The sequence below is a fragment of the Vipera berus genome, assembly GCF_964194415.1.
Source record: "Vipera berus genome assembly, chromosome: 9".
In the NCBI taxonomy this organism is placed as follows: Eukaryota; Metazoa; Chordata; class Lepidosauria; order Squamata; family Viperidae; genus Vipera; species Vipera berus.
Genome location: NC_138212.1, coordinates 15,759,465 through 15,784,971, shown reverse-complemented (window position 1 = coordinate 15,784,971; position 25,507 = coordinate 15,759,465). Strand labels below are relative to the sequence as shown.

Here is a 25,507-nt window from a genome sequence, read left to right as displayed (position 1 = left end):
GACATATCCCCTGCGGTATTTAGAGCAGCGGTCCCCAACCCCTGGTCTGTGGACTGTGCACTGGTCTGTAGCATGACAGCAACTGGTCCACGCAAACAATCGAAGCCCCATCTGTGGGATGCAGGCAGCAAATGAAACCAGCCCCCCCCCCTCTGGCCCACAGAAAAAATGTCTCCCCACGGAACTGATCCCTGGTGCCCAAAAGGTTGGGGGCCGCTGCTTTAGAGGATTTATGTATATATTTTTTCCCCAAAAAGTGTATTCCACAGCTGTAAAAGGATGCTATCTGATTACGCGTCAAACATAGACTAATATTTATTTCATTCTATTTTCACATTTCCACCTAGCCAGTATAAATATAAATGTGGAATGCAGTTTTCAAAAATGTCCCTCTTTTTAAAGACAGAGACATGCAGCCCACAGAGAGCAGTCAGGGTGCATTTGAAAAAAGAGTATCAGCTTTCCACTTCATTTTGTAGGAAGAGATTCCCAAAACTTTTGCACGTCTTAAGAAGTTGCTGCATCTTCCTCTGGGCTGCCATCCCACTGGAGCTTCAGCTCCAAGTCCCTGAACAAACTGGGGAAAGGTCCATTGACCCGATGAGTGCCCAGGATATTTGGGGGAATATCTGAAGTCTGAGGCTTATTTTTTAATCCCCAGCTTTCTTGAGCTACACAGTCTGTGATTTGGAATCCAAATGAGTTGGAAGGCAAGAAATTATCAGTCCAGGCTGAGAGGCTGAAGGCTGGCGGTTGCCCTGTGCTGTGATCCTGAGGGAGGTTGTTGCAAGAAGAGTGTGCAAATAAGGGTGGTGGGGAGACAGTTAACAGTAGAGAATCACCTCCATCCAAGATAGCATTTTGGCCGACTTCTGAGCTGGGAGGTAGAACCTCTGCCTGCTTTCTGTAGCTTCCTCCGCTTCTGTCCACAGTGATAGGTCTCCATTCTCCCAGAAGTCTCGGAGATTCTTGTGGTGGACCTTTTGAGTCTTCCTGAAGTGGGAGATGTTGAATATGGGGGCTGGTTTCTACTCCCAACCCTTCCTCCTGTGGAGTTGTGGTCTCCTGCAACTCTTTGTTAGTCCTTTCTGGTTTCTGGGTTTTATAGTGTCTATTGCTTATTAAAGAATTACGCTTAATTCCTTGGTTTGCCTTGTGGTTGGCTCCTTCAACGCATAATCCATACGTTAATGTGGAAGGATTGTCCCCTAGGATATGCAGATGGCTGTTCTTGATCACTTGTGGGGCATATCCAACTGAAAGACCATTCAAGGGTTGGGCAAGAGGCTGGAATGGCGGCATTTTGGATTGTTGCTGGCAAGATGTCGCTGTTGGTTTGAATAATTTTTGGTTCTCTGGCACACCCTGGATGTAATGGCTAATCTCATTTGAACATACCCCTGGTTGGATAATCTTGGATAAATCATAAGGGCTCAGGCCACGCTCCACATTTAATATGAGAGGTTGGAAACGAGAAATGCCTTTGAAATCCTATCAAGGAAGAAAATTCAGTATTAGCTGCTAGTTCAGAGCCTTGTAAAAAATGTGCAGTTTAAAATTTAGATTATTGATTAAAAGTTAACTTATCCCTCTTCAATTTCATTATTATATATTGATAAATTCAAAACTAAGTTCCAGTTACATGTACTTTCTTCAGGAACACTTATAACCTTAGACCAGTGTTTTTGAACCTTGGCAGCTTGATGATATGTGGACTTCAAGTCCACACATTTTCAAGCTGCCAAGGTTGAGAAACACTGCATTAGAAGGTGCCAGAATCATAGATCACAAATTAACTAGATCATCAGATTACTTTAATTTGAATATAATTAATTTTTCACTGAATCTGGTGGTAATCCATTCAATGCAATAAAATTTTGGTTTAACCATTTTTAACAGACAATGGACAATTTTTATTGTTCAGACTTTAGCCACATTTAACAGACTTATGTCCATTAAATCAAGAGTTTGTCCATAAAATCTTACTTCAAATTTCTCCACACTTTTTACATCAATTATCTCACTATCCAAATGATGTAAATTAATGCAAATGATATAACTCTGGATTTAGTGGACATTTGGATTTAACAGACATCCCCTCTCCCCAAGTACCCGATTAAATTCAGACTTTATCGTACAACATCTGCCAATTACAGAACAGAATTCATACTGGCAAGCCGTGCTTAAGGCAGCGGTATTCAGAATCAAAGAAAAATTCCATATTGTAAGAGATTATGTCACTGTGACTCTATCAAAGTTGAGATAAGGGAATGTCGTCTTAAGGTTTGCATTCACTAAGGATACATGATGCTCTGTCATTGCCCTCATTTTACAGTCCTATCGGACTTCTCCCAGACCAATTACATAGGAACATAGAACACCAAGAATTTTGGAGTTTTATTACAGTGACTGCTGCATATGAAATGTGACTTGAATATGTTGAACCTATTCTTCTGAACCAAATGAAGTTTATCTGGTTTCTGTCTCCAAATGGAGACACTTATGCTCAAGACAGAGGTTTTGTTTCATTGTAATGGACTTTAGAGGAGCAGAGAAGAAATAGAATTCCGGTTTTGATCTTTTCCAAACAATATTGATAAATGAGATATATATTGAGATCATAAATAAATAAAGAGCCTTGGTGGAGCAGTGAGCTAATGCCTCCTTAAGTAACACCAGCTGCCTGCAATTAGTGCAGGTTCGAGTCCCACCAGGCTCAAGGTTGACTCAGCCTTTCATCCTTTCCGAGGTAGGTAAAATGAGGACCCAGATTGTTGGGGGCAATAAGCTGACTTTGTAAAAATGCCGCTGGGGGCGGGGCGAAAGCCCTAATAAGCAGGCATATATACATAGAATGAAGGCTATTGCTAAGCACATTGATTTGTGCTTTAGATTGTAAGCCGCCCTGAGTCTTCGGAGAAGGGTGGGATATAAATGGGATAAAAATAAATAAATCATAATTTATGAGCCAGCTTGGTCTAGTGATTAAGGCATCAGGTTAGAAACCAGAAGACTATTCTAGTCCTGCCTTAAAACCAGTTGGATGGCTTTGGGCCAATCACAGGAGATTGTGAGTTGTAGTCCTGCCTTAGGCATGAAAATCGACTGGGTGACTTTGGGTGAATCACCAGGAGACAGTGAGTTTTAGTTCCGCCTTAGGCATGAAAAACCGACTGGGTATCTTTGGGTCACGATTCTCTCTCTCTCTCTCTCTGCCCAACCCCATCTCACAAGGTTGTTTTGCAGAAAATAGAAGGCGGAAGGAGTATTAGATATGTTCACCACCTTGAATTATTTACAAAAATAGCGTAGATGAAAAAAGGCAGATGAAAAAATAATGAAGACTTTTATAGTAATTGAAAATTACATACCAGAGATGTGGGCTGCTGAATGGTGTACTGTTTAACATACTTATACATAAAGTAAAATACAGCTCCAAAGGTAAATATGATTATAAATATAAACATTCCAAACAAATATGGCAGCCAGGTGTTATCTATGGACAGAAGACAACAAATTAATTAATTAGTTTGGAGACATGCAGAAGAAAAAAAAATTCCTGAATTGTCCAAAACGTCTAGGGCAGGGCTGATAATAACCATCTTTCTATCTGTATTTAAAGGAACCAATAATTTCGTTCTTTTGAGTTATCAAAACATGCCTAATTATATGGGAAAGAGAACAAAAATAAAAATCAACCAAAGATTGGCCAAAAAAAAGGCTACGTGGAGGCATAACCTCTAATCTAGATTTATATAACTGAGAGTCACTCTTACAGGGAAATCAAATAATTCTAGTTTGTTCACCTCATTCCTACTTGTTTCATTTTTAATCCCGCCAATACCTCCTACAAATGGAGGGGGACAAACAAAAACAACAGCAAAAAAGAACTGCTACAAGTAAAACATGATTTTTATTCAGATATAATGGCAGATCATGATTAGAAAATAGGATTATAACTCAATGGATTATTGCTGCAAATGGTCACTTGTTGAAAAAAATGAGCCATGGTTTCGTTTTGAGGTTGGGTCTAGCATGGCAAGCAAAACTAAACCAGGTTAGGGGCGTGTATACACAACAGAAAAATTCTGTTTGCTAATCCAGATTTAAATGTTAGCATGTTATATGACCAGCCACATTTCAGTCCTCGAGAAACATCTTAATAGCTGGCGCAGCTTATTTTTTCAAAAGTGTTAGTTTGTAAAGGTAAAGGTAAAGGTTCCCCCGCACATTCGTGCTAGTTGTTTCCGACTCTAGGGGCCGGTGCTCATCTCCGTTTCAAAGCCGAAGAGCCAGCGCTTGTCTGAGGACGTCTCCGTGGTCATGTGGCCGGCATGACTAGACGCCAAAGGCGCACGTAACGCTGTTACCTTCCCACCATAGTGGTCCCTATTTTTCTACTTGCATTTTTACGTGCTTTCGAACTGCTAGGTTAGCAGAAGCTGGGACGAGTAACAGGTGCTCACTCTGCTACGCGGCACTCGGGATTCGACCCGCCAAACTGCCGACCTTCTGATCGACAAGCTCAGCGTCCTAACCCACTGAGTTAAATGTTCTGCTATTCTGTCTGATGAAATTAAATTAAAAAGACCCAGTTTAAAACTATGATACCTATTAAAGGGCTTAATTTGTATTGTATCCAATACAATACGGTATTCAAGATGGACAGTGATTAATATTTATATCTTACTTATATGTAAGGGTGTAGGTCTATACATATGCTGTGTATAGTATGTTTTAATGTGTGTTATGTATGTTTACACTTTGAGAGCAAGCAACTAAATTTCATTGTGCCACAGTGAAAAATGACAATAAAGGTTATCTGTCTGTCTGTCTGTCTGTCTGTCTGCCTGCCTGCCTGCCTGCCTACCTACCTACCTACCTACCTACCTACCTACCTACCTACCTACCTATCTATCTATCTATCTATCTATCTATCTATCTATCTATCTATCTATCCATCCATCCATCCATCCATCCATCCATCCATAAATTAAAATATGGAAACCAAACAAAGGAGTCAATAAAAAGGATGAAATTAAAACTTTAAAGATTTCTCCTAGTTCCAAAGAGGATAGAGATAGGAAAAGAAAACAGGTAACACTTATGAATTTTAAAAGTTTGTTGTTTGGCTTTTTATTTTTATATATTTATTAGGTTTTTAGATCACTGCAATCTTATGACCATCAACAGTTTACATGAATAAATTGTCCACAATAATATACTAAAAATATAATAAAACCCCAAAGCATCATAATCATGAATTTAGTATCCCAACAATAGAGGAATAATTACCTATAATGTTCTCAGAATTAAGTTAAAAAGCCCCCTGAGCAGTGGTGGGATTCAAATAGGTGAACAACCGGTTCTCTGTGTGGATGCTGCTTCTGGAAGTCCATTCTGGGCCTGGGCAACAAAAAATTAGCTACCGGTTCTGCCAAAGTGGTGCGAACCGGCTGAATCCCACCGCTGCCCCAGAGAGCCCCATTTATCCGTTTTGTTATGCTAAAGATAAAGGCAGAACTATATGAGGACATCACCTGCTTGAACTGTTTTATTTATTTATTTCATATGGCGTCATAGAATAAAGGATTAATGCATTTTGTTGTTGTTAGCTGCGAAGTCGTGTCCGACCCATCGCGACCCTATGGACAACGTTCCTCCAGGCCTTCCTGTCCTCCACCATCTTCTGGAGTCCATTTAAGCTCACGCCTACTGCTTCAGTGACTCCATCCAGCCACCTCATTCTCTGTCGTCCCCTTCTTCTCTTGCCCTCAATCTTTCCCAGCATTAGGCTCTTCTCCAGTGAGTCCTTCCTTCTCATTAGGTGGCCAAAGTATTTGAGTTTCAACTTCAGGATCTGGCCTTCTAAAGAGCAGTCAGGGTTGATCTCCTCTAGGACTGACCGGTTTGATCGCCTTGCAGTCCAAGGGACTCACAGGAGTCTTCTCCAGCACCATAATTCAAAGGCCTTAATTCTTTGGCGCTCAGCCTTTCTTATGGTCCAACTTTCACTGCCATACATTGCAACTGGGAAGACCATAGCCTTGACTATACGCACTTTTGTTGGCAGGGTGATGTCTCTGCTTTTTAGTGTGCTGTCTAGATTTGCCATGGCTTTCCTCCCCAGGAGCAAGCGTCTTTTAATTTCTTGGCTACAGTCCCCATCTGCAGTGATCTTGGAGCCCAGGAAAATAAAATCTGTCACTACCTCCATTTATTCCCCATCTATTTGCCAGGAACTGAGAGGGCCAGTTGCCATGATCTTGGTTTTCTTAATGTTAAGTTTCAACCCAACTTTTGCACTCTCCTTCTTCACCTGCAACAAGAGGCTCGTTAGTTCCTCTTCACTTTCTGCCATTAGAGTGGAATCATCTGCATATCTTAGGTTGTTAATATTTCTCCCGGCAATCTTAATTCCAACTTTTGATTCATCTAGCCCTGCCTTTCTCATGATGTGCTCTGCATATAAGTTAAATAGGGAAGGTGACAGTATACAGCCTTGCCGGACTCCTTTCCCAATTTTGAACCAATCAGTGGTTCCGTGTCCAGTTCTCACTGTTGCTTCTTGACCCGCATATAGGTTTCTCAAGAGACAAATAAGATGGTCTGGTACTCCCATCTCTTTAAGAACTTGCCACAGTTTGTTGTGATCCACACAATCAAAGGCTTTGGCATAGTCAATGAAGCAGAAGTAGATGTTTTTCTGGAACTCCCTAGCTTTCTCCATGATCCAGCGTATGTTGGCTATTTGATCTCTAGTTCCTCTGCCTCTTCAGAATCCTGCCTGTACTTCTGTTAGTTCTCGATCCACATACTGCTGAAGTCTAGCTTGTAGGATTTTAAGCATAACTTTACTAGCATGTGAAATGAGTGCAATGGTGTGATAGTTTGAACATTCTTTGGCACTGCCTTTCTTTGGAATTGGAATGTAAACTGATCTTTTCCAATCCTGTGGCCACTGCTGAGTTTTCCAAATTTGCTGGCAAATTGAGTGTAGCACTTTTACTGCATTGTCTTTTAAGATTTTGAATAGCTCAGCTGGAATACTGTCACCTCCACTAGCTTTGTTGTTGCTCAGCTTTTCTAAGGCCCACTTCACTTCACATTCTAGGATGTCTGGCTCGAGGTCAGTGACCACCTCATCGTGTTTATCAGGGATGTTAAGCTCATTCTTGTATAGTTCTTCCGTGTAATTTTTCCACCTCTTCTTAATCTCTTCTGCCTCTGTTAGGTCCCTGCCATTTTGGTCCTTTATCATGCCCATTTTTGCATGAAACGTTCCCTTCATCTCTCCAATTTTCTTGAAGAGATCTCTGGTCCTCCCTATTCTATTGTTTTCTTCTATTTCTTTGCACTGTTCATTTAAGAAGGCATTCTTATCTCTTCTAGCTATTCTTTGGAATTCTGCATTTAATTGGGCATATCTATGTTTTTCTCCCTTGCCTTTCGCTTCCCTCCTTTCCTCAGCTATTTGCAAAGCTTCCTCAGACAGCCATTTTGCTTTCTTGCATTTCTTTTTCTTTGGAATGGTTTTAGTTGCTACCTCTTGTACAATGTTGCGAACCTCTGTCCATAGTTCTTCAGGCACTCTGTCTATCAGATCTAATTCCTTAAATCTATTTGTCACCTCTACTGTATATTCAACAGGGATATGATTTAATTCATACCTGAGTGGCCTAGTGCTTTTCCCTACTTTCTTCAGTTTAAGCCTAAACTTTGCAACGAGAAGCTCATGGTCTGAGCCACAGTCAGCTCCTGGTCTTGTTTTTACTGACTGTATAGAGCTTCTCCATCTTTGGCTGCAGAGCATATAGTCAATCTGATTTCTGTGTTGACCGTCTGGTGATGTCCATGTGTAGAGCCGTCTCTTGGGTTGTTGGAAAAGAGTGTTTGCTATGACCATCGTATTCTCTTGACAAAATTCTATCAACCTGTGCCCTGCTTCATTTTGTACTCCAAGGCCAAACTTGCCTGTTATTCCAGTTATCTTTTGGCTTCCTACTTTAGCATTCCAATCTCCCATGATGATAAGGACATCATTTTTTGGTGTTAGTTCTATAAGGTGCTGTAGGGCTTCATAGAACCAGTCAATTTCATCCTCTTCAGCACCGGTGGTTGGGGCATAGACTTGGACTACTGTGATATTGAATGGTTTGCCTTGGATTCGAACTGAGATCATTCTGTCATTTTGGGAATTGTATCCCAGTATTGCTTTTCCTACTCTTTTATTGACTATGAAGGCTACTCCATTTCTTCTAAGGGATTCTTGCCTGCAGTAGTATACCTGATGGTCATCTGAATTAAATTCACCCATTCCTGTCCATTTTAGTTCGCTGATTCCTAAGATGTCGATGTTTAGTCTTGTCATCTCTTGTTTGACCACGTCCAGCTTTCCTTGATTCATGGATCTTACATTCCAGATTCCTATGGAGAAAAAATCTTTACAGCATCGGACTTTCCTTTCACCACCAGACATATCCACAGCTGAGCGTCCTTTCGGCTTTGGCCCAGTCGCTTCATTCTTTCTGGCACTACTAGTACTAGCCCTCTGCTCTTCCCCAGTAGCATATTGGACACCTTCCGACCTGAGGGGCTCATCTTCCAGTGTCATATCGTTTTGCCTTTTGGTACTGTCCATAGGGTTTTCATGGCAAAGATACTGGAGTGGGTTGCCATTTCCTTCTCCAGTGGATCACGTTTTGTCAGAACTCTCTGCTATGACCTGTCCGTCTTGGGTGGCCCTGCACGGCATAGCTCATAGCCTCATTGAATTACGCAAGCCCCTTCGCCACGACAAGGCAGTAATCCATGAAGGGGGATTAATGCATAAAACCTCACAAAAACAGCATATAAAATGTGTATCAGAATATAAAACACGAAAGCAGTGAACCATTTTAAAAACATGCAACACACGTGATGAGTAATATTATGAATAAAATTCAATTATGTATGAGACGACGTATTTCATGCAGTATGATGCAGAACGCTTGAACTTTTAAAGAAATATTTCTGGTTCATGAAAAGAAAACAGCTGTGTGCAGAATCAAATTGGGCATCAGAACCACACCTGATAACGTCCGTACTCGAAACATGCAGGACTTGCTGACTTTGTCAGAATATCGGATGTATATCGTTCCATTATATTCTGTGTCAGGATCCAAGTCATCGATGTTAAATTCTTCACTATTTACAGTTTTTTTCCACTAAATCGAGAGGAGAGAGAGAGAGAGAGAGAGAGAGAGAGAGAGAGAGAGAGAGGGAGGGAGGGAGGGAGGGAGGGAGAGAGAGAGAGAGAGAGAGAGAGAGAGAGAGAGAGAGAGAGAGAGAGAGAGAGAGAGAGAGAATCAGTTTCCAAAATCAACTCAAAGTCCACACAACAGAGAATTTATGGAGAGCGTGTATGTAGTAGTGGATTACTTTGGATAATTTGGGGGGCGCTTATTCTAGTGGTAGAGCTCCCTGATCCAGCCTATAACCTCAAATCCCATCTTCTTTAACCTCTCCCCTTCCTCTGATCCTGTTTTTCCTAAGCCGCCAATTTCCCCCTGCATACTCCATACCCCTGGTATATGCATTGTAAAAGAAGGGTTGGGCTTCAATTATAATGTTATTTTTATAATTTTTAAAATTTTCATCTTAAATTAGCCTGATTTTAATGTTAATTTTATTGATTATACTGTATACCACCCAGAGGCCCTCTCTGAGGGAGATGGGTGGTTAAGAAACATGACAAACAAACAGACAATAGCTGTAGTCCTCATCTTGACATTTTTACGCTCTGAGGACATCCATACATGATCCAATTCCTTTTTAGGCTTATTGTACATGCTAGTCTTTGACTGTAATAATTTACATTTATTGTATCAACTGCATGTGCCATTAAGGTAAGCCAATGGTCATTCATGGGTCCCCTTTCTTACCTTCAGTTGGGTCTTTGCGCAGAACATAGTTATTTCATAGTGGAACTCAATATCAAGTTGATTGAAAATGTCCACTACAGTCAGAAGGGAGTCATTATCATCCTTCAAAGGTGTGTAAGGAGGATGAATAACAAACTTGATGGACTGAACGCTGGGTGTATATTTTACGTCAATATTCTCAATATGAGCTAAAAAAAGAAAGAAAAAGAAGGAAGAAAAAAAGAAAGAAAGGGGGGGATTAGTTTCAGACTAATGATAAATGTAGTCAAGTGTCTGAGATTAGTTGTTTTCTTGCAGACATTTTATGACCCACCTAGGTAACCTCTTCAGTGCTAGAAGGAAGTAGGGTTAACAGAGAGCAAACCCCATTCCTTTCTAGCACTGAAGAGGTAACTTAGTTGGGTCATGAAACATCTGCAAGAAAAACCAACAACATCAAAGAACACTAAGTAACCCACAATTCAACTGTGACCTACAAATGTTGTTTACAGAGTATCCTTCACAAGATTAGTTCTACTGGTAATCAGTAGCATCTACAGGGAGTGATAAAAAGAAGTCAAGGAGTGGTTGCAGCACAAAATTGAAGCCTTGCCCCTTTGCATGTATGTGTGCAGTCAGCACATACACAAAAAGAGGGGATTTCATTGCATGATCACCATTTTGACTTTTCTGGCAACCCCCTCCTGTACATCACTGGAGGTAACATTTGTGGACCGTATTCTAAACTTAATTTAAATGTCAAACATCCAGTGAATCACATCTGTCTATCTGCCTGCCTGCCTGCCTGTTCATCCTTCTGTCTGTCTAGTCATTCTTTTCCATTTTTGAGATTGGAAGCCATTTATTCTGTGTTTTCACAAGGGTTCCATGTACTACTCAAAACATTGCTAATTTCCCCCCCCCATCACTTCAGCCTTTACATTTAAGGTTCATCATGGTTCATTGGGGCAACCCAGAAGATGGCTCCATTCACACAGCCCACTAAACCAGCCATCACACTCTTGAATCACCCAATGTATTGAAGCATAACTTAAATGACCTGAGTTCACCCAGCAGGATAAGCTAAGCCAGGGGTAGGCAACCTTGGCTCTTTTATGACTCATGGACTGGCTGGCTCAGGAATTCTGGGAGTTGAAGTCCATGAGTCATAAAAGAACCAAGGTTGCCTACCCCTGGGCCAAGCAAAAACTGAACTTAGCCTGTTGTGAGAATGCAGCTGCTGGGTTTATAACTGATTGTGTTAAGTATTACTGCAACGTGCTTCTCTTTTATTCATTGAGGCCAAAGAAGGTCTACCTTATGGCAGATAGTAAAGAAATTAGTGAACAATTAGCAGAGCTTCAAAACATTTCAGAAGTCCTCAGCAAGTCTCTGGGAGCCTAATGTGCTGTAATTCCTATCTGGATTTCCCCCCCCCCCCAAATTATTCTTCCTCAATAAAGGCAAAATGCAAGAGGATCACAACATGTAATGAAACAAATCCCCTTTTCCTACCCATGAATTACTTCAGTTAAATACCCAGAGCCAATGGACAGTCCTGTCCTTGTTTACACAAACTTTCCTTTTTGTTTCTTGTATTGTTCATTATGTTTATTGATACCTTCGCTTATCCAAATGGTGCCCCCGTCTTTTGGAGAAAATTCAAATCGGCTGGCAATTTCCAGCATTAAAATCCACCCTAGCTGATCAATAAAACAAAGGTATCACGGGGGGGGGGGTAATAAAAAAAGTTAAAATGAAAGCAATAAACAGCTACTTGACAGATGGAAACTGACTCAGAAAAAAAGATCAATTCTGCCTGTCCTGGAGGGGTTTGCTGGGAGGTGTCCTTTGGAGGAGAGGATGGCACTCTTAGCAAGCCCCATGTCATGAACAAACACGCTGGAGATCCAGAATTCACCCTGTTTACAGCACGGTTCACAAGAAGCACTTACTGTCGTCACGAGGACAGAATCTTGAGGATGTGGCCCAATCGGAGACGCAACAATTGGGAACCAGAGCCCTCACTTGGGCATGATAGCGTTCGGTGAAATTCTCAGTCTCATGAGTGAGATTGCAGACGTTCTGGGTGGTATTTTGGCACTCGGGTTTACTCTGCCAGGTCAGGTCACCATACCTGTGATCAGACCAGACAATGACTCACAACAGGCTTTGCGTATGCTATACAGGTGTAGACCAGGAATCAAGAGAGATGGCATCCAAGATGATTAAAAGACAAAGTAGGTATGGGTCAAGGTAGGTGACTCTCAATCCTGCATTTACCAAAACTGAACCATGGGCCAGAAGGTGCAACCCCTTGGTGGCTTGACCCATAAATGTCACCATCACCTCACCACATCTTGTGGAAGGTATAACTTATTTTTAAATTTGCATGCGTATAATCAGTTTAATAGGTTACAAGATTTATTTTCTGGATGAGTTCACTCAACACACGTACATTCACACCAAACTAATTTCTTGGTTAGTTTTGTGTGTGCATGTGTCTGTCTCTCTTTCTGTAGCTAGCCATCTTGGATGAACAGGTAAATATGCTTCTTCTCCCATCCTTTGTAATGAATTAACATTTTTGTTCATTTTGGACGTGGCAGCATTTCACAACCTTGGCAACTTTGAGATATGTGGACTTCAACTCTCCAAATTCCACAGCCAGCATTCTGGGAATTGAAGTCCACATATCTTAAAATTGCCAAGGTTGGGGAACATTGGACTATGGTTTTATTGCAGAATGAGTGAGGCAGGCTTATAATCTGGAAATGTCCCAGTGAGTCATAGATTTTGGACCTATACCATTTCCCTGTGCAAGACAAGTTGTAGACAGTACCAAGGGCTCCACATATAGGCATGCTTTATACATCCCTTTCCCTAAGATAATTTATCATCATCATCATCAATTAAAAAATATAATAACCATGCAACTGTAAAGGACTTTGGGCTGTGTTTAATTGGTGAACTGCACTGTGCCATTTAGAGAGCAGTAAATTTTGAATAACTGAGGTTCAAATTATCCCCCCCTTTGGTGGGGGTTAATAATGAGGGGTGATGATATTAGCACATATAATGTTACCCAGTTTGAGTAATGAAACATCTGCAAGAAAACAACCAAGTTCAGAGAACACCCTCTCAGTTCAACCCAGAGCTACAAATATTCTCCTTTATGGGGATTAATAAAGAATGTATATCTAGAGGAGAGTCCCAACAGGGCAAACAAAATTTGAACTTTTTATCATAGGGCAGAACTAACTGTTCTTAGCCCAAAAGGTCAGTGGTTGCTATGAAAGGAATCAGTTACAATATTTGCTTTGGAATTAAAATAAAGTATATACACTTAGAGTATTAGGTATACTCACTGAATAAGGGAAGCCCATGGATGGCAGAGGTTACTTTTAGACCACACTGCTGTCCCCTTATAGCAGCAGTTCCCAAACCTTTTGGCAACAGGGATAGGTTTCGTGGAAGACAATTTTTCCATGGATTGGGCGGGTGGGGAAGGAGAAGCGTGCAACCTACATCCCTCGCATGCAGTTTTGTTCACCTGTCGCTCACCTCCAGCTGTGCAGCCTGGTTCCTAACAGGCCAAAGACCGGTATTGGTCCATGGGCTGGGTGTTGGGGACCGCTGCCTTATAGCTTCTCAAGGATACAAGCCAGGGTTCAAATCACAGAATTCGAAGCCAAAGAAAAGTATAACTTCAACTGCTTTCAGCAGAAGTAGAAGTTATTTATGGCCTCTAAAGTTAAAGGTAAAGGTTCCCCCACACATGCGTGCTAGTCGTTTCTGACTCTAGGGGCCGGTGCTCATCTCCGTTTCAAAGCCGAAGAGCCAGCGCTTGTCTGAGGACCTCTCCGTGGTCATGTGGCCGGCATGACTGGACGCCAAAGGCGCACGGAACGCTGTTATCTTCCCACCGCAGTGGTCCCTATTTTTCTACTTGCATTTTTTACGTGCTTTCAAACTGCTAGGTTGGCAGAAGCTGGGACGAGTAACAGGCGCTCACTCTGTTACGCGGCACTCGGGATTCAACCTGCCAAACTGCCGACCTTCTGATCGACAAGCTCAGCGTCCTAACCCACTGAGCCACCGCGTCTACTTCTAAGCAAAAACTGTCATTTCAGAACCTGTCAAGCAGAATAACAGAATGGCAGAATACTAGAGCAACAGACTAATAGAATAACAAAGTTGGAAGAGACTTTGGAAGCCTTCTAGTCCAACCCCTTGCTCATGCAGGAGACCCTATGCCATATAAAGAAGCAGATAAGCTTCTTTCGATTTCAAAAGAAAGTTAATAATTTGGCCACTTCACTTTTGCTGGAAAATGTGTGGGTTGACTATAATCTCTTTGTTTGTAGAAGTGGAATTTTAATGGATATCTTTGGCCCACTCCTCGTAGGGTTGGATTTGAATTCAGAGCTGAGGTCAAATTGGATGCATGCATTCCTTAGCAGTTTCCCCATCATGTTAGAACTGGTGAAGACCCTGACAGGGAACAGATAACAGCCTCAGTCAAGACAGTTGCAACTTTTGCATTGCATTTGCACAGCATCCTCAACTGGGATAGTCTTAACTCTATATGTGTGGATATATGTGGGTTTTAGTATGTTGTGTGAACTCCCCACAATTTGATTAGTTTAGGATTTAGTGAATTGTAAGTCAGAGCAGGACACAATAGGGGTAATTGACATAATTCAAGAAACAAATGTGTTGCAAGGACACAGTGCCTGAGAAAAGAGGAAAGTTAATCATTAGAAAGACTTTAAGGTCATTGTCTACTGATTTTTAGCAATGGATTGTTTGGGGAAATTTTGATCTTTCATTTTCAACAATGAGATAGGGAAAGGGGATTTGAATCTGTTTAAATTTCCTGAATTTCCTATCTGATTAGATATGTTAATACATTTTTTCTTCTCTTTTAAAAAATCCACTTAACAATGCAATATTGTATGTTTATCGGTAACTATTAACATGTGACTTTACATTTCACGATAATGAGTGATGCATTGAAGTTGATACTTAGGGGTAAGGACTGAGTTTAATTTTAGAAAGTTCCTATTGGAGTTGCACGTAACCTAATGTTTCTTCATTTGGTGACAGTAGCCTATTTGAAATATCCATGGATTTAGCTCATACAATACAGGACACCAATTTTTATGAAAAAGCAGAACATCCTTACGTCTTATACTGAACATCGTATAGGGTGCCTGGGGGTGTCTCCCCTTTAATCTTCCACGTGAAGATATTTTCAAAGTTTGTGGACCGAAAAGTTGCTTCTTGAATGACTGGTGATCTTTTCCCCAGTGAATTCCCTGAAAGGAAGCATGAACAAGCATTCAAGATTAGCTTCGGTGGAAAATTCTGTTATAATTCTTTGCTTCCATGAAAACCGTTGCTTTCTCTTATCCGAACTCTACCACAACGGGTCTCAGAGTTTGTAACAAGAAACACAGAAAAAAGGCATATCTTAGAATATCCCACAAGAATTATAACTGAGTTGTAAATTGTAATACACACACTCACTCACACACACACAAACACAGAGAGAGAGAGAGAGAGAGAGAGAGATTTTCTTGTCATTGGTTTAATTTCCTTATGAAGGAAGGATTTTCAGGCTATATCCGGCTACACTGTAGCAGGATTTCCAACTATGTTTGCAAAAAATGCTCAGGAAAAGATGAAGCCAGTGGCTCCAATCTGTGGTGGTTGTGTAATTTTAACTATGTTTAGAATTTTGTGAACTATGTTGGACCCATTTGGCAAGGTTAAGGTTCAACATGTAGCACAAATACCTCCAAAAGGTCCAAGCCATTAGCCCCGTTAAGCAGGCTGTGTGAAGGGGAGCCTCTGGGTTAGAAGATGCCTTTTCTAATGCTAAGGAACTCCAAGAAAGTCAAATTGCTCGGTCTCCCAGGCCTAATCCTTAGCCATAGAAGATGAGGAGCAAACCAATCATTTTTCTAGTTGTGCCATGGGACTCTAGCTGGAAGGAGAGATGGCCTAATCTGAGACTGGGTATCTGAGCCTGTCATAATTGGGCATCTGGTAAGTCTCACTTCAGGAGTGGTTTCTGATCCCCTAAAATCTCCTTCTCATTTTTGGAGACTCTCACTCATCCAAGTCATGGATCTCCAAAGGTGCTTTTCAAAAGGCAACTGGACTGGGGTGGTGGGTGGTTCCCCTTTCGCTTCTCATCCAAGAAGCTTCTTCAGAACTGAAGATGGTTTTTGGATGAGAAGCAAAAATGTTTTCATGGGGGGAAAAAACAACCAAGGAAGTTCAGTACCTTTTGAAAAGCACCTTTGGGATGTCTGCTCTTTCTCCTTTTTTGTATTTCTTAAGATATTGTGAGCAGCCATCAGATTAAGGAGGAAGTTAAGAAACTCCAGATCCCTTGACCTTTCTTACTAGGTGGTTTCACAAAACACGCCCAGTGTTGTGATTCAGGGTCAGCCTGTGGGTTCGGCAGTTGGGTCGGACGACTCAGAGGAGGAGGGGGGTGTTGAAGAGCTTGCTGAGGGGGTTGGAGAGCTTGCTGATGAGAGCCCTCAGCCAGGCCCCTCCAACCTGGTCACGACGGAGACCCAGCTGTGTGAGCCTGACAGCGTGGATGAAGATGACCCACAGCTGGCCCTGTTCAAGGACGCCCGACACAGGAGCCAGTCAATCAGGAGTAAACAGAGGAAGGCAATGGGGCACCTCGGAAGGAGGCAGAGAGAAGCCACGCCCTGAACTGTATAAAAGGGGAATGCGTGGGAGGGCTGGTTTGCTGAAGGCAACCGCTTGAATAGTTCCTGTTTCATAGCTCCTGTTTCATGGTTGGTGTCTTGTTTTGCTCTGTTTTATGTTAATAAATTTGGCAGGCTTAATTCCAGCCTCTTGCCGTTTGTAAAGGGGTTGTCCCTGCCTTTTCTGCAGGGCCGGTAGCAGGCTGGTACAGAACACCCAACTAGGACAATTAGAAGACAAACTGTAGCCAGCAAAATTTGTTAGCCTCATGTCCATTGCCCAATTAGAACCTGATCCTCTTTATTTATGTGTAAGTGAGGACTGGCACCCCATGGATACAAGGTGAGGGGCTCCTTAGAGAGGTAAGGAATCACTTTATATACGGTTCAAGCATGCTGGGTTGTTTAGCATCATTTGACTCATCTACTGTATGATCTAACAAGATCAGTTATTTTATATGTACCATGTAACATTTCATAGCCATCCCATAATTTCTTAGCCTGAGCTTGTTAATGATCATATTAAGTGGGGCTGGTCTTTAGATTACAATGAAGAATGATGAGTTTGCAAGTTACTAAGGTTCAACTCTTTGCACAATCTCTTTGAACCAGCTCTTATTAGAATCCACATTCCACATAGAGAATCTCCTATGTTACTTCAAAGAACTAGAAACATTAATCAAAGAGACACCTAGTTACTGAAATCATTACTCAAAGCCTTCCTCCCCAACCCAAGGCTTCTTTAAGGTTAACCTGATTAGCACCATTGGAGTTTAGCATGTAGGGAAAACACAAATCATTGTGTTAGCATATGACCAGAACATAAATAACTAGGTTAAGTGTGTGTTTGTTTGATTCCTATTTCTAAAACTCTTTGCACGGTTTTTAGCCTCTACCCTTTCCTGAGTGTCAAGAAGTAAACGTCTACCAGGATGGAGGTTCCCAATTTGTGACTTTTGAAGATAATTTGAGGTCCTCTTGATAAAATGTCTTATTTAGTTACATTTAAGATAGGATATTTCCTGAAGTTTGATACAGCCAGCTTACCAGAAAGATAGTGAGAGGGAACCATAGCTATCTCAGGGAAACAACAACAAATAGTTATAAAAGGTGACAGGTAGAAAAAATTCATGAAAACAAAAATTGCAACGAAAGTATTAAACCGATAGGACACAAAACATGAGAAAACTGTCAGGATAATGGGACAATTTCCATGGGATAGAGGTAAACAGAAAACAAGCTAATTGCAATTCCTTGTCAATTCTTATGGTTGGGTGGAAAGACAGTTAAATATCAGTCTTTTACAGTCACCGTGATCAACAAACAAAGAAATGCATTGCTTAGAAACTGGATCATTACCCTCTGAATTGTAAAACTCAACAAACAAGGCTGGGATTTGTGCACGACCTAGAATGGAATGTAAGAACTGGACTGTATCCCAAACTCAATGCTTACATTATCTGAGAAGTATAGTGACCTTAAATCCTTCATCCCAGCCCATATGGGGAGAGCCCTTGTGAATTATTTTTCCATACAAGAATTAAATTACATTGATACTGCAGGAGGAATGAAGAGAAGATATTGGTAGTCCTTGATCAGAACGGAGCTCAAAATTTATGCTGTTAAGCAAGACAGTTGTCCTATTTTGTGACCTTTTTTTAACCATGGTTTTTAAGTCAGTCACTGCAATTGTTAAGTGAATCATGAGGTTGTTAAGTGAATTTGGCTTCCCTCCTTGACTTTGCTTGTTAGCAGCCAGCTAGGAAGATTAGACATTAACCTGGAACAGTGCAACTTTTATCAGCGCCACTGCACTTTTGTGCAATGTCTGTGCCATCACTTATGGCCATTTGTCACACTTAACAACTACTGCAGCATCCCCATGGTCACATGATCAAACTTCAAATGCTTGGCAACTGGCATGTATTTATGACGGTTGCAGTGTCCCGGGTCATATGATCTCTTTTTCCGACCTTCTAGCAAGCAAAGTCGATGGTGTTCCTAATTTAACAATTGCAGTGATTCACTTAACCCCTGTGGCAAGAAAAGCCATAAAATGAGGCAAAACTCACTTAACAACTATCTTGCCAAACAGGGGAATGTTTAAGCTCAGTGGCAGTCATAAGTTGGGGACTATCTGTACTTAAATACTACTTCCCTCTACATGGGAAACTCAGCCATAGATTCTCCCTAGGTGAGTTGGGCAATCCCCGTTTCGCAATCGATGGTTGTTCTGCGTATAAACACGGAGAAGAAATGGTTGGGTATCTGATCTCCCTGGGGGGGGGAAACTCTAACAATGATTAACTCCCATAAAATATTCCCTGGGTCAGGGTCACCTGGTGAGTTTCATAACTGGGTGAAAATATGAACACAGGCCTCCTCTGAGTATAATTGTCTTTTGTTTGCTTTCGTAGATAATGAAAACATTTAACCAAGGGGAAAAACAAGAAAATAAAAAAGAGATGACCAAGCTGTACACAACTGACTCTCCAATGCTTAGCCATTTATTCTGTGATTTATTTATTTATTTATTTATTTTAATCCCATTTATATCCCGCCCTTCTCCAAAGACTCAGGGCGGCTTACAATCTAAGAAGCACAAATCAATGTGCTTAGCAATAGCCTTCATTCTATGTATATGCCTGCTTATTAGGGCTTTCACACACACCCCAGAGGCATTATTACAAAGTCAGCTTATTGCCCCCAACACAATCTGGGTCCTCCTTTTACCTACCTCGGACGGATAGAAGGCTGAGTCAACCTTGAACCTGGTGGGACGCGAACCTGCACTAATTGCAGGCAGCTGGTGTTACTTAAGGAGGCATTAGCCCACTGCTCCACCAAGGCTAGAAGCTAACATTTATCTCTGGAATGAATTCATTGCTGATCTGATGCTCTTTCCTGCAATCTTGTGCTTGCTCTCTGCATGAAGAAAACCCACCTCAACCTTCTATCCTGTAGGTGGGCTGGATTTCAGCACCACAGTTCTCAGCTAGTATGGCCAACACACCACTGCGAAGACCAAATGATGGGAAGTTATTTTATGTCTTTCCATATTACATATTCTAGTAACCTTTAGAAGCCACTGAAGCTGAGATTACTATCCATGTAAAGCTAAAACAAAGGGTGGGGTGTTTGCCCAAAGGCACCTAGGAATATTGATGTCATACTGAGATTCAAATCAAAAGCTTCCAAAATAAAATTGCAGGCTTCGGAACAGTCTATATCTGTAACCTTAACTTTATGATGTGGTCTGCCAAGAAATATTTATTTCCCATTGCATTCCCCCCCCCAAACCAGTTGGGCATCCTTTAAGTTCAGGCCAAGGACAATTCCTCCCTAAGACTGCGATGTTTTGGTACTTCACAGAATTTAGGCACTGTCTGCTTCACAAGGGCAGGAAATAAATCCAGTTACATCCAAGATCAAAACAAACATGATACGGCTCAGATCCTATCCAAGAGACGCATGATGTTTATCTGTTAAAAATATTATGCCGCCATCCACAGTATATAACAGAACTCTAGGTGGCTAACCAATACAGTAGATATACAAATAGTAAAATACATCAGATTACAAAGCAATATACTTATGGTACTTGTACTCCATCTTTTCGTGGGATGCATAAGGGAAGGCGTTTGATTTCCCATCACTGCTTTTATTTTCATGTTCAACAGAATAACAGACAAAAGGAACCTTGGAGGTCTTCTGGTCCTATACCATTTTTATACTGAAAGACATTCAGCTTGCCTGCTTGCGCACACTAGTTTATTTCCAGGAGGTTGTGCCGCTCTGCTCTGCAGTTCTTCAAAAACCCAGAGACAAAAAACCCAGGATCTTTAAAAAAAAGTTATTTATGAAAAAACAAACTCAAGCGGATTGCTTACCTGCTAGAGAGCACAAGGCCCAGCAAATGAAAAGCTCCTTCATTAATAGTGTAATGAGATTAGCCAGACACAAGCAATTTCCTTTGAGATTGGCTAGGTTATTCTCCAGAAGTTTTCAAATCTCCCTGGCCGGCAACGCTGGACAATTAATTCCTTTCCACTAGGTAGAGAAATTAACTTGGCATCTCCGTTCCCATGTAGCCCACAGAAGAATAAACACCTTTGGATATGATTAATCTTCAGTCTCTCCCCCAGAGGATAGACTGCTGCCAGATCAATGAGCTAAGGAGCTGGAACCGCTCCATCCTTATGAAGCAAGCGTTTCTTCTGATATAGAAGAACTTCCTGCAACCATTCCTTGGTGTCAGAGCAGTTTTTCTGGTCTGGCAGCTTATTTATTTATTTTCAGCTGCACCTCAACAGGCAGAAGCAAGACGCTCGCCACGCCCCAGTCTCTGAGACTTCTGCAGTACTGCTTAGGTGACTGCTGGAATCAAGAAAATTTAAGATAATCCAGAGTCAGTGGAAGAATGTCTGGACTATCATTCTAAGGCTAGATTTTTATTTTTTATTTTTCTTCCTTTCTTTTTTTGCAGCACCGGCATTCTCAGGCCCAAGGTAGGAACATCTTTAAAAGAAAAAGAATTGATGCCAATAAATAATAGTTGAGTGTTTCGAATTTCAGGACCGCTGAATTTATAAAGGATGGAATTGTCTAAATTGCTGTTCCAAGAGGTTTTTTATAAAAAGGATCGTTCTGTGGGATACCTGGAAATTCCTGGAGAATTTCAATGGAATCATCCAACTAATTTTCTTGTCTTCAAGTATGATGGGAAATTTCAAGAAAGCATTTAATTCTGCCCCTAGGCTCCTAATGTCTTTAAAGGTGCTGGGTTTAGAATTTGTTACCAGGGGTGGGGGGTGGGGGTGGGTGGGAAGTCTGAATTATTAGCTTATTGTGGTTTCTATAGCTGAGAAAGGGATATTTTGCTTCAGACAAGAAAACTGGGGGACACGATCCTCGAGATTCTAACCATGTGTAGGATGAGGTAATATATCTCTTTTGTTACTTTATTGTTGTGCTTTGCACTGAAGGTAGCATTGACATTTTTAGAGAAAATATCTCTATCAACCTCGTGCTTTGTTCTACAACGTCAGACTGTTTGTAGTGCCAATCCAAATACAGGCAGTCCTTGACTTATGATCACAATGGAGCCCAAACTTTCTGTTGCTAAGCAAGGCAGTTGTTAAATGAATTTTGCTTCAATTGACAACCTTTCTTGCCACAGCTGTTAAGTGAATCACTGCAGAAGTTGTTAGTAACAGGGTCGTTAAGGAAAATCTGGCTTCCCCATTGACTTTGCTTCTCAGAAGGTCACCAAAGGTGATCCCACGACCCTGGGACACGGCAACCGTCATAAATATGAACCAGTTGCAAGCGTCTCAATTTTGATCACGTGACCCTGGGGAAGCTGCAACGCTTGTAACTGTGAAAAACAGTCATAAGTCATTATTTTCAGTGCTGTTGTAACTTGAAATGGTCACTAAATGAATGGTCGTAAGTCAAGGACTATCTGTATTAGCAAACATTTTTCCCAGTCGTAGCCAAGCAGAATAATTCAGTTTATGTGGGTTTTCTGGCATGAGATCTAGTAAAAATCCTATGCCGGCTCCATTAGGAAATACGTTCTATTTTGAATGTGAAAGAACTCCAGATCCATTCTTGAGAATTGAATTTCGGCATTTGGCTTCCATTAGATTTGAGCAGAAAAGTTCATTAAAAGAAAAAAAAATACCTGCATGGTATGGAAAGTTTATTTAAAAGAGCTTACGGTGGGGGGGAATTTGCATTTTAAATGCCAGAAGCGTGTGCTTTTTAATCGCATTCATGGGCAATTGGTACTGTTACATATTTTAGTGAGAGATACCCGGAAAATGTTTCTGTGATCTGAAACTCTTTTTTTTTTTTTAAAAAAAATCAAAGCAGAAAAAAGAACCAGGAAAAAACTGTGTCACTCTTTTATAATCTGGATTTTTTTTTTCTTTACGAAGGCTTAGATTTCAGATCTTTCTATGCTTAGTCTAAGATGGTAGATAACCTGGCAGAATGCTTTTTCTACGAACAGCAGTGGGGTTTTTTTCTTTCAAATAAGTATGGCTCAAGATATGTACAGGTACTGATGACTGATGGAAGTAAGTTGCTTCTTGTTCTGCCTTCAGGTGCTTTGGAGAATAGCTTGACTCCCTCTTCTTTGGGGCAACCCCTGAGATATTGGAACACTGCTATCATGTCCCCCCTCGTCCTTCTCTTCATTAAACTACACATACCCAATTCCAGCAGCCGTTCTTTATAGGTTTTAGCCTCCAGTTCCCTGATCATCTTTGTTGCTCTTCTCTGTAGTCTTTCTAGAGTCTCAATATCTTTTTTACATCGTGGTGACCAAAACTGGATGCAGTATTCCAAGTGTGGCCTTATCAAGGCATTGTAAAGTGATATTTACACTTCACATTAAATGAATTATTGTCAGTCAAGGACTACCTGTATCACAAAACTCCATCTGGTGCAAATCGGATTCCACCATGCTGTTTTCTCTGATGCAATCCTACCACATTGATATTACATCATGGTAAGGCAGGTGCTTTCGTGTTTTTGTATATGTGTAATTTGCAGAGCCTGCACTGTTCATATATAAAGAGCTCACCTGACCTGTTGGGCCTCCCGTCTGCCTGTGTGTGTTGAGAGTGTGACACACCAAGGACACCACAATCTTAACCTCATTGAACCCTTGGGAACCAGTGCACGGTATGCTTGTTCTGTCTTATTCCAATCGTTCTCAGGAATGAGATAACATTAGCGTAGAGTCAACAGAATCAAGGCTACATAAGAGCCCTTGTAACAATAAAATAAAATAAAACCACTTCTGGAACAGGAAAGGCAGGTCAATCAAAGAAACAAGAAGCAAGGACATTGGGATTAAGGTGCTCAGAATGGCTTCAGAGGCATCTAAAGGGGTGAAGTCAGAAAAGTCAAGATGGCACCCACAACACCAAGGTTGAAACCTTACTCCTTTTCTGGACTGGAGTGTTGCAATTAAAGGCTGTGGAGATTTGGCTGCACAATTGCAACTGCCATCTTGATTCCTTTTTACCATACTTTCCTATTTCTGATTATCCCAAAGGGTTCCTGTGTCTGCAAGGTCAAATAAGTCAAAATGGCACCTGTGACTGCATTGTCACACTTCTAATGTGCAACAAAGGGGAGGGGGTTCAATTGCAGAATCCTGTGTGTCTCCCAACTAGAAGGCTGTGGCAATGGGCAATCCTCTTACCGTTAAAAAATATTCTTTGCAACAATAAAATGGGTGAGGTATAGATAACATTGGGGCTTTTTCAACATAACTGAAAACATCCCAATTAGTGTTATTTTATTTATTTATTTTATTTTATTTTATTAATGGGACTTATATCCCATTAATAACTTATAACTTATATCCTGCCCTATATCCCGAAGGACTCAGGGCGGCTAACAACAACAAAAATTAAAGGTCTCTGTACAGTAAATTAAAATTAAAAATTGAAATAAATTAAAGATTAGAGTTAAAATTGTAAACATAATTAAAATCCCTGTCAGTCCAGGTCAGCCAGGTGGAAAAGGAGTGTTTTGAGGCCGCGGCGAAAGGACCGGAGATCTTGGGCCATCCGAAGCTCAGGGGGGAGCTGGTTCCACAGGGCTGGCGCTCCCACAGAGAAGGCTCTTCCCCTGGGGGTCGCCAGCCGTCATTGTCTAGCCGACGGTACCCTGAGGAGGCCTTCTCTGTGTGAGCGTACTGGGCGATGGGAATTCGTTCCCGGCAGCAGATGGTCCTGCAAGTATCCCGGGCCTAAGCCATGTAGGGCTTTAAAGGTAAGTACCAGCACCTTAAATCTCACCCGGAGGGCAACCGGTAGCCAATGCAGCTCACGCAGGAGGGGTGTAATATGGGAGTATCGGGGTGCTCCCATCACTACCCGTGCAGCTGCACTCTGCACCAGTTGAAGCCTGGTTAGTTGAAGTGTTAGTCCTTGACTTATGACCACAACTGAGCTCAACATCTCTGTTGCTAAGTGAGACAGTTGAGTTTTGCCCCATTTTATGATCATTTTTGTCACAGTTGTTAAGTGAATCACTGCAGTTGTTAAGTTAGTAACATGGTTATTTAATCAATCTGGCTCCCCCATTGACTTTGCTTGCCACAAGGTTGCAAAAGAGGATCACATGATCCCGGGACACTGCAACCATCATAAATATGTGTCAGTTGCCAAGCATCGGAATTTGGACCACCTGATTATGGGCATGCTGCCATGGTCAGAAGTGAAAAATTGTCATAAATTGCTTTTTTCAGTGCCATTGTAACTTCGAACATAAACGAACTGCTGTACGTCGAGGACCACGTAAAAACAGAAGAAAAACTCCTTTCCTCCAGCAGGCCAGCAAAAAAAGCTGGAATAAAAAGCAGGAAGGACTCTCAAAGGCAGCACAGAAGCGAATTACGGAGAAGTAACTCAGTAATTTCCCACTTGGTGACTCATTGTCTCATTTCAAGTCAGTTCTCAGCATATCCTTTGGCTCTTCCTGTCTGATCTGAAATTATTACACATCCCAGAGAGGTGTAGTAATGAAGGTGTGGAATAAGGGAGGGGAGGTTCAAGTCCTCACTCAGCTACAGAAAGTGGGGGTGGGGAAAAACTGGCCAGGCCTTTCTTTTCTGCCCCACAGCCTGCACTGGGTGTTGGCTAAGGTGCTGAGCAGAGAGACATGAATTCTAGTCCTCCCTTAGGCGAAGTTGCTCTCTCCTAGCCCCAGGTTGGGAACTGGAAAAATACACATCTACTACAGGTAATTGTTAGACCACGGCAGAAAAGGTGATAAAATCAGGTACGGTCATGTGATGACCCGCTTAATGTCTGCTGTGACTTATGACTATAAATCAAGGACTAC

The 25,507-nt window shown here is 41.5% G+C and overlaps 1 protein-coding gene across 1 annotated transcript; it reads right to left on the bottom strand.

The window, feature by feature from the left end:
* Positions 1 to 302: 302 nt before the first annotated feature.
* On the bottom strand, positions 303 to 20,725 carry IL22RA1 (interleukin 22 receptor subunit alpha 1). The gene is made up of 7 exons (XM_081334442.1): positions 20,530 to 20,725; positions 15,091 to 15,223; positions 11,858 to 12,039; positions 9,924 to 10,111; positions 9,071 to 9,206; positions 3,372 to 3,496; positions 303 to 1,491 (listed from the first exon to the last, which is right to left on the bottom strand). The coding sequence occupies exons 1-7, from the start codon at positions 20,570 to 20,572 to the stop codon at positions 508 to 510; spliced, it is 1,791 nt and encodes a 596-aa protein (XP_081190568.1). The 5' UTR covers positions 20,573 to 20,725; the 3' UTR covers positions 303 to 507.
* Positions 20,726 to 25,507: the final 4,782 nt, after the last annotated feature.